At 37.7% G+C, this 19,301-nt stretch overlaps 1 protein-coding gene across 9 annotated transcripts in view; it reads right to left on the minus strand.

The window, feature by feature from the left end:
- Window positions 1–19,301, minus strand: part of PTPRM (protein tyrosine phosphatase receptor type M) — a 974,793-nt gene that overhangs the window by 292,903 nt on the left and 662,589 nt on the right. For 7 of the 9 annotated variants that reach the window (XM_082259726.1, XM_082259728.1, XM_082259725.1 and 4 more), the window contains exon 14: window positions 10,316–10,390. The exons of the other annotated variants lie outside the window; for them this stretch is intronic. In XM_082259726.1, coding sequence (XP_082115852.1) covers window positions 10,316–10,390 — 75 coding nt within the window. The remainder of the gene's footprint in view (window positions 1–10,315; window positions 10,391–19,301) is intronic. 9 annotated transcript variants of the gene reach the window in all.

Raw genomic sequence — 19,301 nt, forward strand, 5'->3', positions numbered from 1 at the left:
CATGTACTCATCAGTATGTTTACATTTTTCTACATCAAAATGTTAGAAATTTCAGGTAAAGGTGCTGCCCATAGAAATAATCTGACAATTCTCTCATATCTTTTGCCCAGCTAATTTGCAATTGCTCGTTTCTTGCGGCTAGTTGAATGCAATAAAAACAATATGATACGCATACATTAACATGCAAATAAAACCCAATTTACACAATGCAACACATACATCAACCACACACATGCACTAAACACACATTAAAGTGATTGTAAAGTCTCCTTTTTTTTCTATAAAAATAACAAACATATTATACTTAGCACAGGGCAGCCTAGATCCTCCTTTTCTCGGGTCCCTCTTCAGTGCTCCTTGCCCTCCCTCCTGCCGAGTGTCCCCACAGCACGCAGTTTGCTATGAGGGTACCCGACCTGAGCCACAGCGTTGTGTGTCCATTCAGACATGGAGCCACAGTTTTGCCCCACCCACCCAATGCCCAGTGCCATGTATCAGTGCAGCCTCATCTGTACCTCCTGATCAGTGCCCATCAGTGCTGCCACATCAGTGCCCATCAGTGCTGCCTTATCAGTGCCCATCAGTGCACCCTATCAGTGCCTATCAGAGCAGCCTATCAGTGCCCATCAGTGCGTACTCATCAGTGCCCACCAGCGCTGCCTCATCAGTGCAGCCAATCAGTGCCCATCAGTGCTGCTTCATCACTGCTGCCTTATCATTGCAGCCAACCAGTGCCCATCAGTGCAGCCTCATCAGCGCACATCAATGAAGGAAAAAAAAATCTGTTTTCAAAATTTTATAACAAAGAAAAAGATAGGGGTTTTTTTTTTCAAAATTTTCAGTCTTCATCTGTTTATTTAGCAAAAAAAAAAAAAAAACAGCAGTGATTAAAATGCCCCAAAAGAAAGCTCTATTTGTGTGAAAAAAATTATAAAAATGTTGTTTGGGTACAGGGTCGCATGACCACGCAATTGTCATTCAAAGTGCGACAGTGCTGAAAGCTGATAATTGGCCTGGGCAGGAAGGGGGTAAAACTGCCCACCTATGTTTTCACAGTATGGGTACAGGTGCATTTTAAAGGCAATTTGTCTAGTATGTATTTAACAAATTAAATGTTATTAAAGAGGGTGACTGTGTTCACTTTAAATACCCAATCATTTGTAAAAGTAATAACAAATATACAGGATTTGACAGGATAGCATATGACGGGATATTTAAAATAAACACAGCTTACCTTATTTAGTAATATCCATTTGGCTGATTGAACAGACTCTATTTCTTTATTTAATAAAACCCAATTCCTCGGAGTTGTTAATTCAAAGACAGCCAGACAACTAGCATTTTCAGCAAGAGGTCATAAATTGCAGTGTATATTTTTGATCAGTACAGTGTAATGTAGCAAAAGGTTACTTTTGATGTAATTTACAAAACTGAGCATACTCAGGCAAAAATGATCTCTTGAAGTAACCTTTACATTTGGATATTTAAAACACCCCTTCCAAGACATAAGCTATATAACATAGACATGGTATTTAAAGGGTAGATGAAACAACGTTTAGCCCTTTTTTACATAATACAACATCTTTTACATGAGCAAAGAATACATTTCCTGATCTTGTAACAGCAGTGCAATGTCTTTTGATGTACTGTGATGTCAGATAAGACTTATTGCCTCTTTATGCATGTAATGTTTATCATTTCTGTGCTGTGACAGTTTCATCCATAAAAACAATACACTAACAAGAATATGAGCATTCAAAAGCTTGATGATTGCTGAATTTCCTTTCAGCACTAAACATTCAATGTCAAATGCTATAAAGTTGCTGAAATACATTCTAATGCATTAAAGCAACATACACATTTTAAATACTATCTAATGGGAAACAGACAACACCCAAAGGGCTATTTTTATTGCAATAGATTAGATTAAACCTGAATGAAATGTCACATAAAAATATTTACAGCACAAAAGACAGGTCATTGACAAAGTGCATGCATTCTAGCAAGCCCCTACATAAGTACAACTATTGAGTAAACACTTTATTATATTCTGACTATAGTGCATACTATGTGCTAATGATGATACGCAATAAATTGCTTCATATAACACATTTCTGAGCTTGGTATGCATCAGTTATCCCCCCTACCCCAAAAATAAATGCAAACATAATTTTATAGTATGCTGACTGAACTATATCATTGTGCTTAGGTTAAAGTGGTATTAAACTCAAAGCAAAAAATGTAATATTTTGAAGCTTTTTCCCCTGTTTTTATCTAGCGATCTGGCCACTAACACACACTTTGTATAAGAGTGCCTACACAATGAATGAAGGAGCGCAGGGGGTACCTTTAGATAGCATTGTCAGTCGGGGGGGGGGGGAGGGAGTGTACTAGCAGATTTAGATACGCTAACAAATTGAAGCAAACTTCAGCTCACACTGCAATTATGCAAGCAGTTACAGCAATAGGTTTTATTTTCCTTTTTTGGATAAAGGTTTTACATGAATAATTAAAAGCTTTTTTTACATTTTATTTTATTTTTTATTTTTTTTTAAGCACCACTGCCAGTGGTAAATGTTTTTTCTCAATTAATATATTTGCAGGAGAGCTTGTTCTGTTGAAAAACAACACACTTACTGGCCAGAACAGGTAAAAATAAAGAAAATGAATGCAGCCATTACATCTAGGAATTGGTAAACCACAAAATGATAAATGGTTTATTTTGGATTTAATACTGCTTAAAGTTCAGTGTATTCGTTAAATTATGTGAACTACCTATATCAGTGTTTCTCAACCCGGGTCCTCAAGGCACACTAACAGGCTAGGTTTGCAAGAAAACTGAAATACATCCCAGGTGATATCATTTGCTGCTCAGTGATTGCAGCATTCTAGTCTGCATCTCCCCAAGGTAATACTTAAAATCGGGACTGTTAGTGTACCCTGAGGACTGTAGTTGAGAAACACTGACCTATATAACCATAACTGTAAACAAATATTATTAAAGAGATATTAAAGTCTCCTAAAAAAAAAAAAAGCAAACATGCCATACTTACCTTCTCTGTGCAGTGGTTTTGCATAGAGCAGCCCCAATCCTTCTTCTCTAAGGCCCTCGCCAGCGCTCCCTGCCTCTCCCTCCTCCCGAGTGCCCCCAGAGCAAACAGCTTACAATAGGGGAACTCGAACAGGATAGCTTCCAAGCCGTGGCTCTGCGTGTCCATTCACACATAGAGCCACCGCTCAGCCCCACCCCCTCTCTCTCCTGATTGGCTTGCTGGCTGTGATTAATAGAAGTGGTAGCCCATGGCTTGTGCTGCTGTCTCCACCAATGGAGAGGCAGAGTACCAAGAGAGCCAATGCACTGGTTCACATCAGTGGATCAAGATGGGGCTTAGGTAAGTATTTTTTTGGGGGGGCTGGGCAGGGGGCTGCTAATATGAGGTCTAATAGATTGGGCACACAGATCGGTCTGATCAGCTGCTTTCCTGGCCGCTGACAGGCAGGTAAACAGAGGCAGAACCGGAAGTGACTAAATACTCATCGCTCCCGGTTTCTGGGGTAACAGAGAGGGATGAACAATGTCAGTTCTTCTCTCTCTGTGCAACCAGACAGGAGAGCCTGGGAAAGACGGTGGTGGTGGTGGAAGGGGTGGGCCCTTTCCACCACCTGCAGAAGTGATCGAGTGGTTTTTCATCCACTCAAATCACAAAAGGGAATTGAGGGCTAAAAATTCTGATACTGGGATGATGCCTGTAGCTGCATGCATCATCTCAGTATAACCACTGCAAAATGAGGATGTCAGCAAGTGGTTAAAAAACTTATGAAAACATAGTCAATCTTGAGCTGCAGTTTGCATGTCTCTAAAGCTGACCATAGATGGATCTAAATTTGTGTGGTTCAGCAAGGATCAACCGGATTTCTATCTATCTATGGCCCATTCGAGTGAAGTCAATCTACTAATCAACTCCTCTCAAATGGGATTCCTGGAAAATTAGTGTTTGATGAGTGCTTGCAGCCAGTTGGCAGTGCTGATCAGTGTATTCTGACAGCGGAGAAGTCCCACTGTCAAAACACAATACTGCAGCAGGGAGGATTCCGTCATCCACCCTTATCCATTCCCGATGGGGGGGCTTCTGCACAGAGAAGGTTTTTTACCTTCATGCATAGACTGCATAAAGGTAAAAAACCTTAAACCTTTAGAACCACTTTAAAAAAACCTACATTATTAATGACCACCACTGAGAAGAGCTATGGTCTGCTATATTCCTTTAATTATTTTTTAGGAAAAGATGTACCGTATATACTCGAGTATAAGCCGACCCGAGTATAAGCCGAGGCCCCTACTTTTACCACAAAAAGATAGGAAAAATCATTGACTCGAGTATAAGCCTAGGGTGAGAATGCAGGGTACTGGCATGGTACAGGAGAATGCAGGGTACTGGCATGGTACAGGAGAATGCAGGGTACTGGCATGGTGCAGGAGAATGCAGGGTACTGGCATGGTGCAGGAGAATGCAGGGTACTGGCATGGTACAGGAGAATGCAGGGTACTGGCATGGTGCAGGAGAATGCAGGGTACTGGCATGGTGCAGGAGAATGCAGGGTACTGGCATGGTACAGGAGAATGCAGGGTACTGGCATGGTGCAGGAGAATGCAGGGTACTGGCATGGTACAGGAGAATGCAGGGTACTGGCATGGTACAGGAGAATGCAGGGTACTGGCATGGTGCAGGAGAATGCAGGGTACTGGCATGGTACAGGAGAATGCAGGGTACTGGCATGGTGCAGGAGAATGCAGGGTACTGGCATGGTACAAGAGGATCCAGGGTTGTGGGCATACTACAGGAGATGCAGTGCTGTGGGCATGGTACAGGTGGACTATGCCCGCAGCACTGCATCCCTTGTAGTATGCCCGCAGCCCTGCATAATGGCAGGTAGTGCAGCTGTTTCACTTACCTGTTCCAGAGGCGCCTTCATTTTCAAAATTGCGCATGTGACGCCGCTCGTATACTTTCGGCTATTCCCGGCCTCTCCCGAGTGGCAGCGGCGTGTGCGCGATGACATGTATGCGCCAAGCGGCGCCATTTTTAAAGCTTAAGCACGTCGGAACGGCTAGGGACTTTTCTTTTTTTCTTGACTCGAGTATAAGCCGAGGGGGATGTTTTCAGCACAAAAAAAATGTGCTGAAAAACTCAGCTTATACTCGAGTATATACGGGTATATATTGTTAATTTTTATGTGATTAGGAAGAAATAAAGAGGTTTTACGAAGCCACATATTTATTGTAAAAATGCCATATGATGGTTTAGATTGCTCATGCCTTTCCCACAGAAATTTTTCCTTCATAACAATCCATTTTATTTCCATGTCAATAAACATGTCCCCCATCCATGCTACTCAAAGTGACAATGCTTTAATCTGCCATCAACTCAATAATGTGAATATGTATTGCATTTTGGGATGGGGCATGCATTTATTACCTACCAAAAAAGACATGAGCTGGGGCTAAGAGCATTGTTGGAGATGAGCTATTTGAAAGGTGTGAGCTTATGCTGTCAGTTATTAGATGTTGCTCTAACGTTACAATATTTATATTTGTCACACATTTGTTAAACCACTTCACTGCCGGGCCAATTCTGAAACATACATGTAAAAATCTACTTAAAAAAAAATACAAAACATTATATATATATATATATATATATATATATATATATGTATATATATAGAGCAGAGACCCTATAAAATAAAATGATGGGTTTTGCATTTTTTTTATGTCACATGGTATTTGCGCAGAAGTTTTTTAAATGCAATTTGTTTGTAAAGAATACAATTTAATGAATTTTATTGCACACAAACATAATATAATACCCAATTTGGTAAAATGTAAATGATAATGGTAATAGATACCTAAAATATCACGCTCCAAAATTACGTATGGCTGTTGAATGGCCCAAACTACAGTACTAAAAACTATCTATAGGCGGCACTTTAAAAATGTTTTACAGGTTGCCAGTTTAGAGTTACAAAGGAGGTCTGGCACTAGAATTATTGCTCTTGCTCTGATGGTTTGGATGATACCTCACAGGTGTGGTGCGATCATCGTTTACATATGCGTGCGGGACTTACGTATGTGTTCGCATTTTCGGGGGGACAGGGACTGTTTAATTTTTTTTTAATTTGTACACTTATTTTATCTAAAACTATATTTTTACACTGTCACTATATTGATTCCCTTGTGACAGCATGGGCCATGAAAGATCCTCTTTATGGAGAGATATGGGGTCTATTAGATTATACACACAGATCGGTCTGATCAGCTGCTTTACTGGCCGCTGACGGGCAGGTAATTAGAATCAGAACCAGAAGTGACTAAATACTCGTTGCTCCAGGTTTCTGGGGTCACAGAGAGCAATGAGCAATGTCAGTTCTTCTCTCTCTGTGCAGCTGGCTGCAGCGCTCCTGGGCTCTGCAATCGGACACGAGAGCCTGAGAAAGGCGGCGGTGGTGGCGGGAGTTAAAGTTCCCAGTTTAGATTAATAAAACATAATCAGTGTTACCATCATCATTATCTCTGCCCTATATTTTTTTATGTCTGTATAAGCTCACACACATGCATTTTTTTTTGTTTTAATTTAAGAAAACATATACATGAGATTCTTGATAATAATATTATACTGTTGCTGAGTTTACTGGTATTGAAAAATTTTTTTTTCATTCATTATATTTGAAAATAGAAAACATATATGTTAGTAAGTCATTCTAAATATGTCTCCATATCATGATTTATTACAAACAGGTACAATACAGTGAAACACACTCAAATGATTTGTCACTGTCCAAAATGTTGTCTGTAGGAGGCAGATAATATGTAACAATTCATTTTCTGCATACTAGGTAAAATTTGCTTCACAGTCAAACTAACTTGTTTTATTTATTGCTGTAAAAAAGCCATTTAAAATGATAACGATAAAAATATATTGACTATAAAGATAGTAAAAAGATAGTTTAAAACTATACAGCGTAGATACAAATGGCTTGGTTAATAATACTGAAATAATTTAGAGGCCATAAAATAAATAACAGTGCCTTCCAACAGAAAAAGGCCATCAACTCTACATTGTCAATGTAATATTTCCTTCTCTTTACAGTTGCTTCTAAGATTGAGAATACTTTCATGTTGTGTTTAAAAATGTATCTGAATTATTGAAATTTGTGCAACGATGACACCTTTTGCAATGTGTACTATGTAGCTACACCTGACTTTATAAATGTGTAAGTTCTCTTGCTATACTGAGTTTTTTTTTTATAAAAGAAGTACTGAGTTTAAGATGAAATGTCCAAAACAGGTTACTTTTAACCAAAAATACATCTATTCCAAGTGTAGGGTATCAAACTGATGGTAAACAGGAGTCCACTGTTACCGATACAGTCAAAAAATTGTGGTTAAGTTAACTTTTAAAAAATGTGCCTTATTTAAAGTAATAAATGGATAGCAAGCAATTTACATAAAACATGCAGAAAAAAAACTGGTATGAAATGTGACATATATGGACTGGTAACAAAAGGATCAAGGAACTTAAATACAATACATGAGTCTTATTAAATGTACCCACAGAAGCAAAGTGACATATATATTTTCCAGATCAGATGATATCATGACCATAGGGCAAGCTGGTATTGGGGTCCTTCTATATCCTTCTCTTTGCACAGCGTAAACACAAATATTTGGCAAAGTTGGTAATTTCTGTTTATGAAAAGGGCAGATGAGGCATTAGTCCGTGCCTACACATCTGACTGCCCTCTAATATCTATGCCCTAATACTAAGTAAATGATTGGTCAGAACGCTAATCACAAAATCCCTCATCACAAATGTAACCCTCACTGGGCACACTTTTGCCTTAGCATGTGTAAGGTAAAGGAATTGTTCCTTATTCTGTAAAGGGAATGACAAATAATAAGTACTTCTTATTTTTTTGTGAAAAAATGTGTTGTATGACCTGTGTGTAAGAAAACAAGCCTTTATGGAACTCACAGCCAATTATTATCACTTAACCATTCACTTTCTAACTGTCGCAATAGAAAATGACAGTATATTGATCACAGAGATGCCAAACATTAGACTATGCGTATGCCTAGCCAAAAGAAAGCAAGTATATCAGCTTTTCTGTTCACCATATCTAAAAGTATTCAACACGCTTCAAATGTTGTTTGTAATAGTTAAGATGTAATTTGTTTGTGATAATACAGTTAATGGTGAAGTTAAAGCAATTTGATGTCCAATGCTATTTGTTAATGTGTCCTTTGCCTACTTATCTATAGTTATAGGATGAAAAATAATTGTTTTAAATATGAAAGTGTTATAGCACAGATACAAAACACAAATAATGGTTTGAGTCAGACATCAGTCACAAAAGCCATTATGATTAATACATTGTAAGTGCTATGAAGGTCACATTTATAAAAGCTACACTAAATTCACTTCCAGCTCTCTTTGACCTGTAGAACATATGCAATATAAATATATTCTATGCTATTTAATGGTTACCGGGCTTAATGCTTTCTTTCTCAAGTATCTTTTTATGCACTTAAACTGTATTATTTTATGTTTTAATGGAATCTACATTAATAAGTGATGGCAAATATAAATAAAATGTATCTGTAAGCTATATAGAATATTATTGTGATAAGTTCACTTACTTTACAAGGTTTGTTTCTATAGTTTTCTTTTACTTTTCTTGTCTATTAATATTTTCTTTTACTTTATTAAATGTGTGTACTAAAATAAAGTTTTTACATTATTATATTTGTAGTTTTCTGTTTTTAAGGCATAATATTATATTCTGTATACTAATTTAAGAATTATTATCATGCTAAAGTAAAAACTTTTACTTAATTAAAATAATCTTCATGAAAATGTTGTGTGAATAAATATCAGGTGTGGAAAACTTAAAAAAAAAAAACATATTTACAGTACTTTGCTGATCCATTGTTGCAAGTGGAAAATTTCCTGACTACATTTTTGAACAGACAATATTAGCGAATTGAGAAAGAATATGTAGGAATTTTCAAATCAACCATGTCTGTATATCATTCCACCTAAAATGTTGTGTGCTCCTTTTCAAAGTATATCTATAAGCAGAACTCTTTTTTGGTTCTGGATAAAGAATGGAAGGGCCAAAACCTCTGTCAGATTTTTGCTGCTGTGTGTGTCACTGCTGGGGAGATTCACCCTATTTGCCTGTTGTGACTATTGCTACTGGGTAAGAAAGTGATTGGAAGATTTTCATTCACCTTCTAATCTGGACATTCCCAAGAAGACGTGTTCCAGTGACAACTGTCTAAGAGGAAATTTCAGGCTGGAAATATTTCTACCTATTTTCTATGGTATCTTTGGGAAAGGGAGTGAAGAATATTTTCTTCAATGGGATACAGACAGCAATATAAAACTAAGATTCTAACTATTCCCTACTCTATCTAAAACAAAATAAGAAAAAATGTTTAGGCTATAGATACACATCTAGGCAGGGTATATTAGTACAAGAAATTACATTTTGGATTCAGTCCGACTAGAAAGTATTTTAGACATGGGAAGAAGGACAGAGGTGACAAAAAGCATATCGAAAACAGAGTTTTAATACAAAAGTACTTAACAGCTGCAAATTAATTCCTAATAAATGTACATGGCACGCAAAATAGTTTGAGGTAAAATACATAGTTTGGGTAAACCCATTTTGAACCAACTAATCTACAAGGAATGTTTAAAACCATCTATTAAGTAGGCAGAAATTATGGTATGGGTTATTAAGTATCATTGCCACCTTACATTTACACTGGCAATACTAATAATACGCTTTTAGGAACCTTCTGATTTTTTATAGGATATCCCTTTTCTAAAGCTCCCATCAAAAATGGAGCTCTCCAAACTGGACATGGCTTAAGATAAATAAAGGAATGGATAGCCAAAGAGGACAGTTTAATATCCTGAAAATTAATGTTTTAATGTTGAGGGCTATGACTTAACTTCTTAACACATTTTTATAAATGCCTTAATATAACAATTTCAGAAGTTTAAAAACAACGCACAGAATAAGTACACACATAATGATTGCATGCAGTGAAAATACTGATATTTATGGCAAACATAAATGCAATGGACAAGTATCTGTAAAGTGCATGAGCAAGTGCAAAGTTTAAACAAAAAAATAGAACAAAGCAAATAAACAAATGTAAGAATAAAAATTAGTAGATGAAAAATGTTGATGGCAGGAGGCAGAAGGAAATGCACGATGAGTTGTGTGTATTTGAATGTCTGACCTGTTAGTTGGTCGTCGCCTGCAGCAGGGGCGATGCGAATGTATGGTGTTGTAAGCTGAGTCACGATTATCGCAGCTAAGGCAAAGGAAGATTTCCGGGTCAGCATGCATGAGGAGGAGAAGAAAAGCCAGACTGAAGCAAGGCTGACAAGAATACTGTCAATGTTTTACCATGTCAAACACCGCAACATCATTCTGCCATAAAACCTCCCATCCTAATTTCACATTGTATAGAGCTGACACTAGAAAGAATGAGGGAAAGTAAAGGAACAGACTGGACTATGAAAATGAGTTAGAAGCTCTTCAGTTAAATCTTGTGATTGATGACAGAGTGAAAGATAGGCTGTGTAGAAGCTTACACAAAACACTTTTTGTTTACAATATGGTACATTTCAGGACACAGTACTTTAATAGTCCTTTATTTCTGAGTTAGTTAAGCCAAATGGAATTATAATACCTTTTTATTGTATTGCATTATATTTCCTTGTATTGCGTTTGATTGCAGAGAAAGGTATGGGATGTATCAGACCTTATTACTGGGAGCCCGGGGATCTAATGTTGCTGCCTTTTAGATTGCAAAGGCCCTGTAAAACTGTTGTAACAAAAAATAATGAAACTGGAGGTCGTTAGTACAGTGTTTTCCTGACTAAGTCTTTCTGTGACTTTATTTGGGCCTTAAACACAAGATGTATTGGTAAACCCGGAGCCAGTGAACTAGGTTTACATGGCTCACATAATTCCAAGAAACAGTTGTCTTGGGCATATTATGGTTCAGGACTTCTGCCAAGTCTTAGAAGGAAAGACTAAAGCTGGACACATGCCAGTGGATCTGACTGATTGAAGAGAGCAAATAAAATGAGTTTTATTGAATGCACCAATAAATGCATTTGGCCTAATATATAGGATCAGATCTTGGTTTGAGCTAAAGAGTCTTTGGGTTTGCAGAATGACCATATTCGTATATTTCCATCAAACTGTTTTGAATTGCAGTTATTGATTTTTAGGTATGTTTGTGTTACACGTACAGAAGGTTGATTAATGGCCCCCCTGAGTTTTGAGCTACTCTTGTCAATGTGCAGGTGGGTTTAATAAATTACAAGTCAATTTTTTAGATAGCTTTGTTTTAATATATTTAAATTTTTGCTTAAGGATTTGATGTAAACTATACTATACCTATCCAGAGTGAAACCAGCTCCATGTGCACAATCAAGTAAATGATTTATCCTAGACATGAATAATACTATTTGCATTTGTATTTCAAAACTGTCACAGCAAAAAAATTAGCATGACAGATTTATTAAGTTCCTAGTGTTGCACATTACTTGCGATGAAGGTCAAGCCAAGTAATAGGCTTTCTGTTGATTAAAGCACAATGAGGGGAATTTATCATAATGGGAGCAGCAACCAATCAGCTTCTAACTTTGATTTCCAACGCTTACCTGAACCCGCTGAAGATATAAGCTGATTGGTTGCCATGCACAGCTGCTCCAGTTTTAATAAATTCCTTCCAAGGTATATACTTGCAAATAGTACATTTTCTAACTGCTTAAGTGCATCTCAAAACCCCACAATGCAAATAGGATGGGGCCAAGGGCCTTTGAACCTATCAACACAAATTGTCCATGTTTCAGATGGCTCTATGCACAGAAAAATAGTTCACTGACTGATGGAGGAATCCATATCTATTACTTAAAATTACTATATTATTTAGAGATCATTTTACAGTAAGTTATGTTTTTATTAATTTTATGTTTATTGTTGAGTCTCTTTCCTGTGCTGCGTAACTTCTCTATCTCTTTCTTTCTCTCCATGCTTGCTGTCTTACCAGTTAGATTCAAGACAGACTGATGTCTGTAAAACCTAAGTACTAACACTTTTAGACATCATGGGCGAGGCAGGGCAGGAAACCAACAGTGGGCCTGTATTCAAATGACTTCCCTGCATTATTAAAAGATAAGCAAAAAAAAGGGGCTCAGGTAAGTAAAACATATATCTATTTGAGCACCCATTGCAAGGTAGCATTTTTACTTTTGCTGGATTTTATCTTTATTTTTAGGTTTGACTGGTGTGAGTGCACCTGTCACAAGACAAAGGCAATGAAGAAATGAGGGTGAACACAGACAAGGTAAAATACATAGGAATGTATGTGTTTTTTAAAAAAATAAAAGGTTATAATCAATAGCTTTAGTGACAAAACCTATGCTATCCGAAATATCAGGAAACAGACTTCTTAATGGATAGGTTCACATTCTGAACATGTTACATGTTTCATCCATGTTTAGGGTATAACATGTAACAAGTTCAGCATCTGCCTGCTCTTCCCCAATCCCCCCCCTCCCTGTGGCAGCGGTGTCTGGGATCTTCTCCCCGCACCCACTGTCAGAATACATAAAGAGAGTGGATGTGCCACCCACACAGCCACATCATTCATTCACAGAGTACTGTGAATCAGTGAACTACAGGGGCACTGATGAGTGCTCTAAGTGGTTCATTGAGCTTTATGTAATTCAGTAATTGCCTGCCAGTATCGGCGGTACAGGCAGACAGCTAGAACAACAGTCCGTGGGAGCCTGGCAGATCAGCAGATACTTTACAGACTCCTAAAAATAAAATAATAAATGCACATTTTTTATCTGCAAAAAATTTGCATTTATTATTTTTTTTAGGGTAAATTTATTGTTTAATAATTGTTGTCTTTTAGGAGGACACCTAAGGTGAATATATTGTATATGGGGAGATATAATGCATGGTAAAGGCTCATGATGTGCCTTATCTGTTTACTATCTACTGCCTTCTGATAAAGAAGTGATCAAAACAACACGTCATAGTATATTTTGGCATCTCAGTGGAGGATGCACTCCTGTCACCAACCTAAACAAATGCAGGCAAAATCACAGAAAAACACAATATTCCCAATGCTTTGTTGCAGCAGTTATCCATTCCATGAACAAAATGTTATTCACTTGCAAAACTGTAAACTTGCTAGAAAATGTGTTTCATTACTGTCTGTGCTGGCCCAGTTCCTCTGGTCTCTCTAAATAACTCTTTGTGAAGCAGTCAGCAGAGGAGAAAAGGGGGATACTATAGAGCCGATATCGACAACTTGTTGATCGCAATCTACCTGTTGATCACGGGAAGCCAACAAGTAGATCTCAATCAGGGCTGTGCTGATGCTTCCCCCAGTCTCCGCCAGTGCTGTTCTCCTTTCACTAGCAGAGCGTAGTGAAGGGCAAAACAGTGCTGGACACCGCTGTGGAGGGGGGGGGGGTGACAGAGGATACTACTGTGGGGGGTGAGTGATTTAAAGTGGGGCAGAAGAAACTACTGTGAGACATTATGTGCTTTTATTGGAGGCTTTATTTATTTTTATAAAAGGGGAACCACAATGCACAATCCACCCCCCCGGGGACCTTTAATTTCCTCCATGTTGTCCAGGTCCCCTGCTTGTCCCCTGCTATAGAGTGTATCCTGAGAGTCTTCTTGAGTCACATCCAAGATAGTGGCAGCCAGTACAAGTCTCAGGGCTTTTGAATATCTACAAAAGGAAGGCTTTTACAGCTGAAACATGTGTCAAAACTGATGTACCTTAAACACACATATTACATTATGGGAAAATTGTTTTTGGAATCAACAATAAATAGTTTGGTAACAGGACCTCTGCAACTATGTGTAGTCTGTTTAGGCTATCATTCATATCTCACGTGTATTTCTTCTACATGATAATAATAATAGTTTATAGAGTTAAAATACATTTAGAACAGTTGTCCAAATATATATATATATATATATGCAGCCACTTTGCTTTTACAAAGATTAAAAAACACAGAAGGTCAACTTGAACAGCTGGAAAACGATGTGAGGAAAATACACAAGAAAATTAAGGACAGACTTTTTTCTGAAGGATTTCTCATTTACATAGAGCAGCCTGAGTGCTATTAGAATTGTGGCAACAAGCGAGAGAAATAGATCATCTACCATCTGCAGACAATTAAACTCAAAACTGCTGCTGCATAATATTTTGAAATATCCCTCTGCAATGTTCAAATAGAATGATGCTACTGGATGCCTCATAGCTAGTTACGTGCCCTAAATATCTTAACAGAATTGACTTCCTTGTTAGAATAAATCCATCTCTACCACAGTCAGAGTACATAGATACGAGTATTCTGGGATAGTCAAAAGTGGCACATGCTTTGGGCACATCTAGACAGACCTCTATACATATTCTGAACAGTAAATTTTTTTTTTCCCTGACTAATCTACAATTCTTTTGATAAGTTTCAACACATTGGTAAAATATATGAGAGTTATTTGAATTAAACTCCTATGCATATTTTATTAAATTATGCCTGATATGTGGGTACTAGTACTCAGATTCTAAGACTTTCCCACCATTCCAATTTATTACTGCGGAGCTGGACAATCTCATGGTTAGACTACAGCACAGTCTACCCACCATTCTGGCCATGGCTAAGATCAATTATTGGAAGGATAGCCAATCTCTAGAGCAAAATCAAACAGTATATAGTTTAGGTTCAGATTTTTAGCCAAATAACTCTTAGTTCTAAACAGCAGATTTACATTTAGAATATTAAAAAGAAAATGTCATCACACATTTTCTATGATTTGAAGACTAAGAGCCGGTTCACACTACCGCGACCAGAAAGTCGCCCCGTGACTTTGAAGAGACTTGTTTAGAGACTTGGAAGAGACTTGTGCACTACTTTGAAGAGACAGGCGACTTTGTCTGTGGGGAATGCCTGGCAAATCTCTTTCTTCTTCCTGGAAAGTCTGATAACAAGTCGCTTCAATTAAGATAAGGAGGCGACTCCCATTGAAGTATATGGGACAGTCGGATCACAGGTCGCCTCAAAGTAGTACAGGACCCTTTTCTGAAGTCGGAGCGACTTCAGTAGTGCCAATTAAGACGGCACTGATTGATTAACATTGCTTTTGTTATGTCAAGCGACCTGGGGCGACACAAGTCGCCTCACAAGTCGTGCTAGTGTAAATGGGCTCTTAAGGAACATAATTTTATCATACATTATGCATTACTGCTGTGTTATGCAACAATGTCATGCTGATAAATACAACAGTGGTTTTCCCAATACTTCTGACTCCTCATAAACACAAAGGACCCATTTAGAGCATATCTGAAGCCAAAACTTTTTATAGTTTCAAAAACCGTAAAGGATAGCTAAAACCTCAGTCAATTTTTTTATTATTGTCTGCACTTGATATGGGCGATCTTCCTTCACTTCCTGTCTTAAGGCACAAGAGGAGAGGGGATCTGCCCAAGGGAAAGGAAACCCTCTCTCAGAAAGTTGTCACTAGAAAAAAAATGTCCTCATTTAATGGTTTCACCTTTATTCCTTTTCCAGTGACAACTCCAAGTGTTTGCATTTTCTTTCACTTTGGGTTCTGATGACAGTGATCACAAATATACAGTAAATAGATAGGATGAATCTCCACAGCAGGGACATAAACAGCACTTAAACCGGACAGCGTTTTAACTCTTTCACACTTCCTCAAAAAAAAAAATTTCTTTAGATACACTTTAAGATACAGACATTTGGTGACAGTTCTTCATTAGAAAATGCTCTGGCCACTATGATTTCTGTCAAGAGGCCCTTTACATACCAGAGAAATGCACATACACTGAATCCATAGTGTTATTAGATTTATCTTTGATGTTAATGTTAAACAATAAAAGGAAGATGAAGATATTCATAAAAAAATATTGCCAGACTTTGATATTCAAGGCTGCATCTGACAATTATATACACACAGCACAACCCAAAAAAGTTAGGATGCTGTGTAAGATCTACATAAAAACAGAATACAATGATTTGTAAATCTCAAACCCAAATTTTATTTACAATAGAAATAGAAAACTTATCAAGTGTTTAAACTGAGAAAATGTACCATTTTAAGAAAAAAAAAAACGTATTTTTTTAAAACCGATGGCAGCAACACGCCTCAAAAAATGTGGGTTAGCTGGCAAAGAAAATGTACTAACAAGAAAGTGCTGGAAGGACATTTTGTAACTTATTAGGTTAACTGGCAACAGGTCAGTAGCATTAATGGGTATAAATAAAAGCATCCTAGAGAGTCAGAGTATTTCAGAAGTAAAAATAGGCAATGGTTTGCCAATCTGTAAAAAAAGGTGTCTAAAAATTGTTGAACAATTTCAGAATAAAGTTCCTCAGTATAAATTTGCTAATACTTTAAATATATTATCATCTACAGGACATAATATCATGAAAAGATTCAAGAATCTGGAGAAATCTCTGAGCGCAAGGGACAAGGTCGAAACTCAACATTGGATGCCCATGATCTTCGGGCCCTCAGACAGGCATGCTTCTGTGATGCACACATCACTGCATGGGGTCAGGAATACTTTCAAATATCACTGTGTGAAGTTCTTCGTGCCATCCAAAAATGTAACTTAAAGCTCTATCATGCAAAGAAGAAGCCACGTCTGAACATGACCCAAAACAACTTCCATCTTCTCAGGGCCAAAGCTCATTTAAAATGGTCTGTTGCAAAGTTGAAAACTGTTCTGAGGCCAGACAAATTGAAATTTGACGCTATTTTTTGCAACCATGGAGCAGCACCTCCAGGACTAAAGAGGAAAGGAACCTTCCAGCTTGTTATCAGTGGTCAGTTCAAAGGCCAAACAAGGTTTTTTTTTTTTTTAGCAGGACAATGCTAAACGATTTACTGCATATATGATGATTGCATGGCTTTCTAGTAGAAGAGTCCAGGTGCTTAACTGGTCTGTCTGCAATCCCCACCTTTCACCGACTGCAAATATTTAACGCATCGTAAAACGCAAAATACAACAAAGAAGACCCGGGACCGTTGAGCAGTTAGAATCCTATATTAGGCAAGAATGGCACAACATTCCTATTCCCAAACTGCAACAACTGGTCTCCTAAGTTTCCAGATGTGTACAGAGTTGTTAAAAGAAGAGGGGAGGCTACACTGTGGCAAACATGGCCTTGTCTCAACTTTTTAGAGATGTGTTGCTGCCAGAAATCTCAAAACTTCCTAATATGTTTCTTAACCATTTGCCGACCGCCAGCAGTACATATACTGTGGCAAGTTGGCTCTGTCCCACGATACGACGTAACTGTACGTCATTTCGGGGGACCGCTAGTGGGGGCGCGTGTGCTGAGGTAGGTGCGTGCACACACTTATTGGCTACAGGGGTGTCTACAGGGATGGGATTGGCTACAGGGATGTCCACTGGGCACCCGTGATCACTCCCCGTGGAGACAGAACAACAGTCTGCCGTTGTAAACACGGCAGAGCGCTGTTCTGTCAGTAATGAGCACAGGGATCCTATGTTCCTCCTATTTAGGAACACAGGTCTCTGTGTTCATTCAGCAAGCCACTCCCCCACTCAGTTAGAAAGCATCCCTAGGGACACTTTTAACCCTTTGATCGCCCCTGGTTTTAACCCCTTCCTTGCCAGTGTTATTAGTACAGTAACAGTGCATATTTTTAGCACTGAATACTGTAGTTACTGGTCACCCCAAAAGTGTCAAAAATGTCAGTTAGGTGTCCGATCTGTCCGCAGCAATGTTGCAGTCCCACTAAAAATCGCTGATCACAGCCAATACTAGTAAATAAATAAATAAATAAATAAATAAAAATGACATAAATCTTTCCCCTAGTTTATAGACGCAATAACTTTTGTGCAAACCAATCAATACACTTATTGGGATTTTTTTTTTTTAACCCGAAAATATGTAGCAGAATACATATTGGCCTAAAATGATGAAAAAATTGGATTTTTTTTTATTGGGAATGTTTTATAGCAGAAAGTGAAAAATATTGTTTTTTTTTTTTTTTCAGAATTGTTGCTTTTTTTGTTTATAGTGCAAAAAATAAAAATTGCAGAGGTGATCAAATACCAACAAAAGAAAGCTAAATTTGTGGGAAAAAGGGACAGCAATTTTATTTGGGTATGACCGCGCAATTGTCAGTTAAATTAACGCAAAAAAAAGCCTGGTCATTTAGGGGGTAAAACCTTCTGGTCCAGAAGTGGTTAAAACATTTTCTCAGTTTAAACATTTCATTGCTATTTTCTATTGTGAATAAAATATAGGTTTATGGGATTTGTATGTCCCAACTTTTTTTGGAATTAGGGTTGTAAATGTTTAAGGCAACATACCAATATTGTTACTGGCAGATGATCCTTATGAGGACTTTCAGTCCTGCATTTACAAGGTTAAAAGATCAAGGATGGCTACACAAACGTGTCACAAAAGTGCTTCAAATGCTGGAAATAACAAGCTTTTATTCTATCAGTCGTATTTGTCCTGGTGTTTATGAACACTGTTTATAAATTATAAATCTAAATTGCAGCATAGAAAATTAATTTAATTTGTATGTGTATAATTTCAAAAACTGTCCCCAGAGGGCTCCAGTAACAAAAAGTATCTGTTCCTCAAAAGCAAGCTGCTATTAGCGACAGACAAATGGCTTAAAGGGAAACTCCAGTCAAAAGATGAAATTCTTCCTATTAACAGTATGGTAAATATCTTTATCTTTATTATTTATACACTCTCTGGATCAAAGTCGCACCAAAAGTCGCAACAAAAGTTGCATCAAAGTAGTGTAGGTACCTTTTTAAAGTCACTGATTTTTAAAGTTGTATAGATGGGAACGGGTGCCATTGAAATTTATGAGCTGTGACTTGTCATGCGACTAAGTCACACTAGTGGAAACTGAGCTTTAGTCTACATTTCCACTACTGCTAATTAGAGTGCAACTTTGATGTGACTTTGATACAACTTTACACTCTCTGGATCAAAGTCACATCAAAAGCTGCATCAAAGTAGTGCAGGTACCTTTTCAAAGTTGCTGAGTTTCAAAGTCATATAGATAGGAGCGGGTGCCATTGAAATCAATTGGATGTGACTTGTCATGCAACTTTGTGTGTTCAAAGTCGCATAACAAGTCACACTAGTGGAAAC

Source organism: Pelophylax lessonae (genome assembly GCF_965119305.1).
Source record: "Pelophylax lessonae genome assembly, chromosome: 5".
Taxonomy (NCBI): Eukaryota; Metazoa; Chordata; class Amphibia; order Anura; family Ranidae; genus Pelophylax; species Pelophylax lessonae.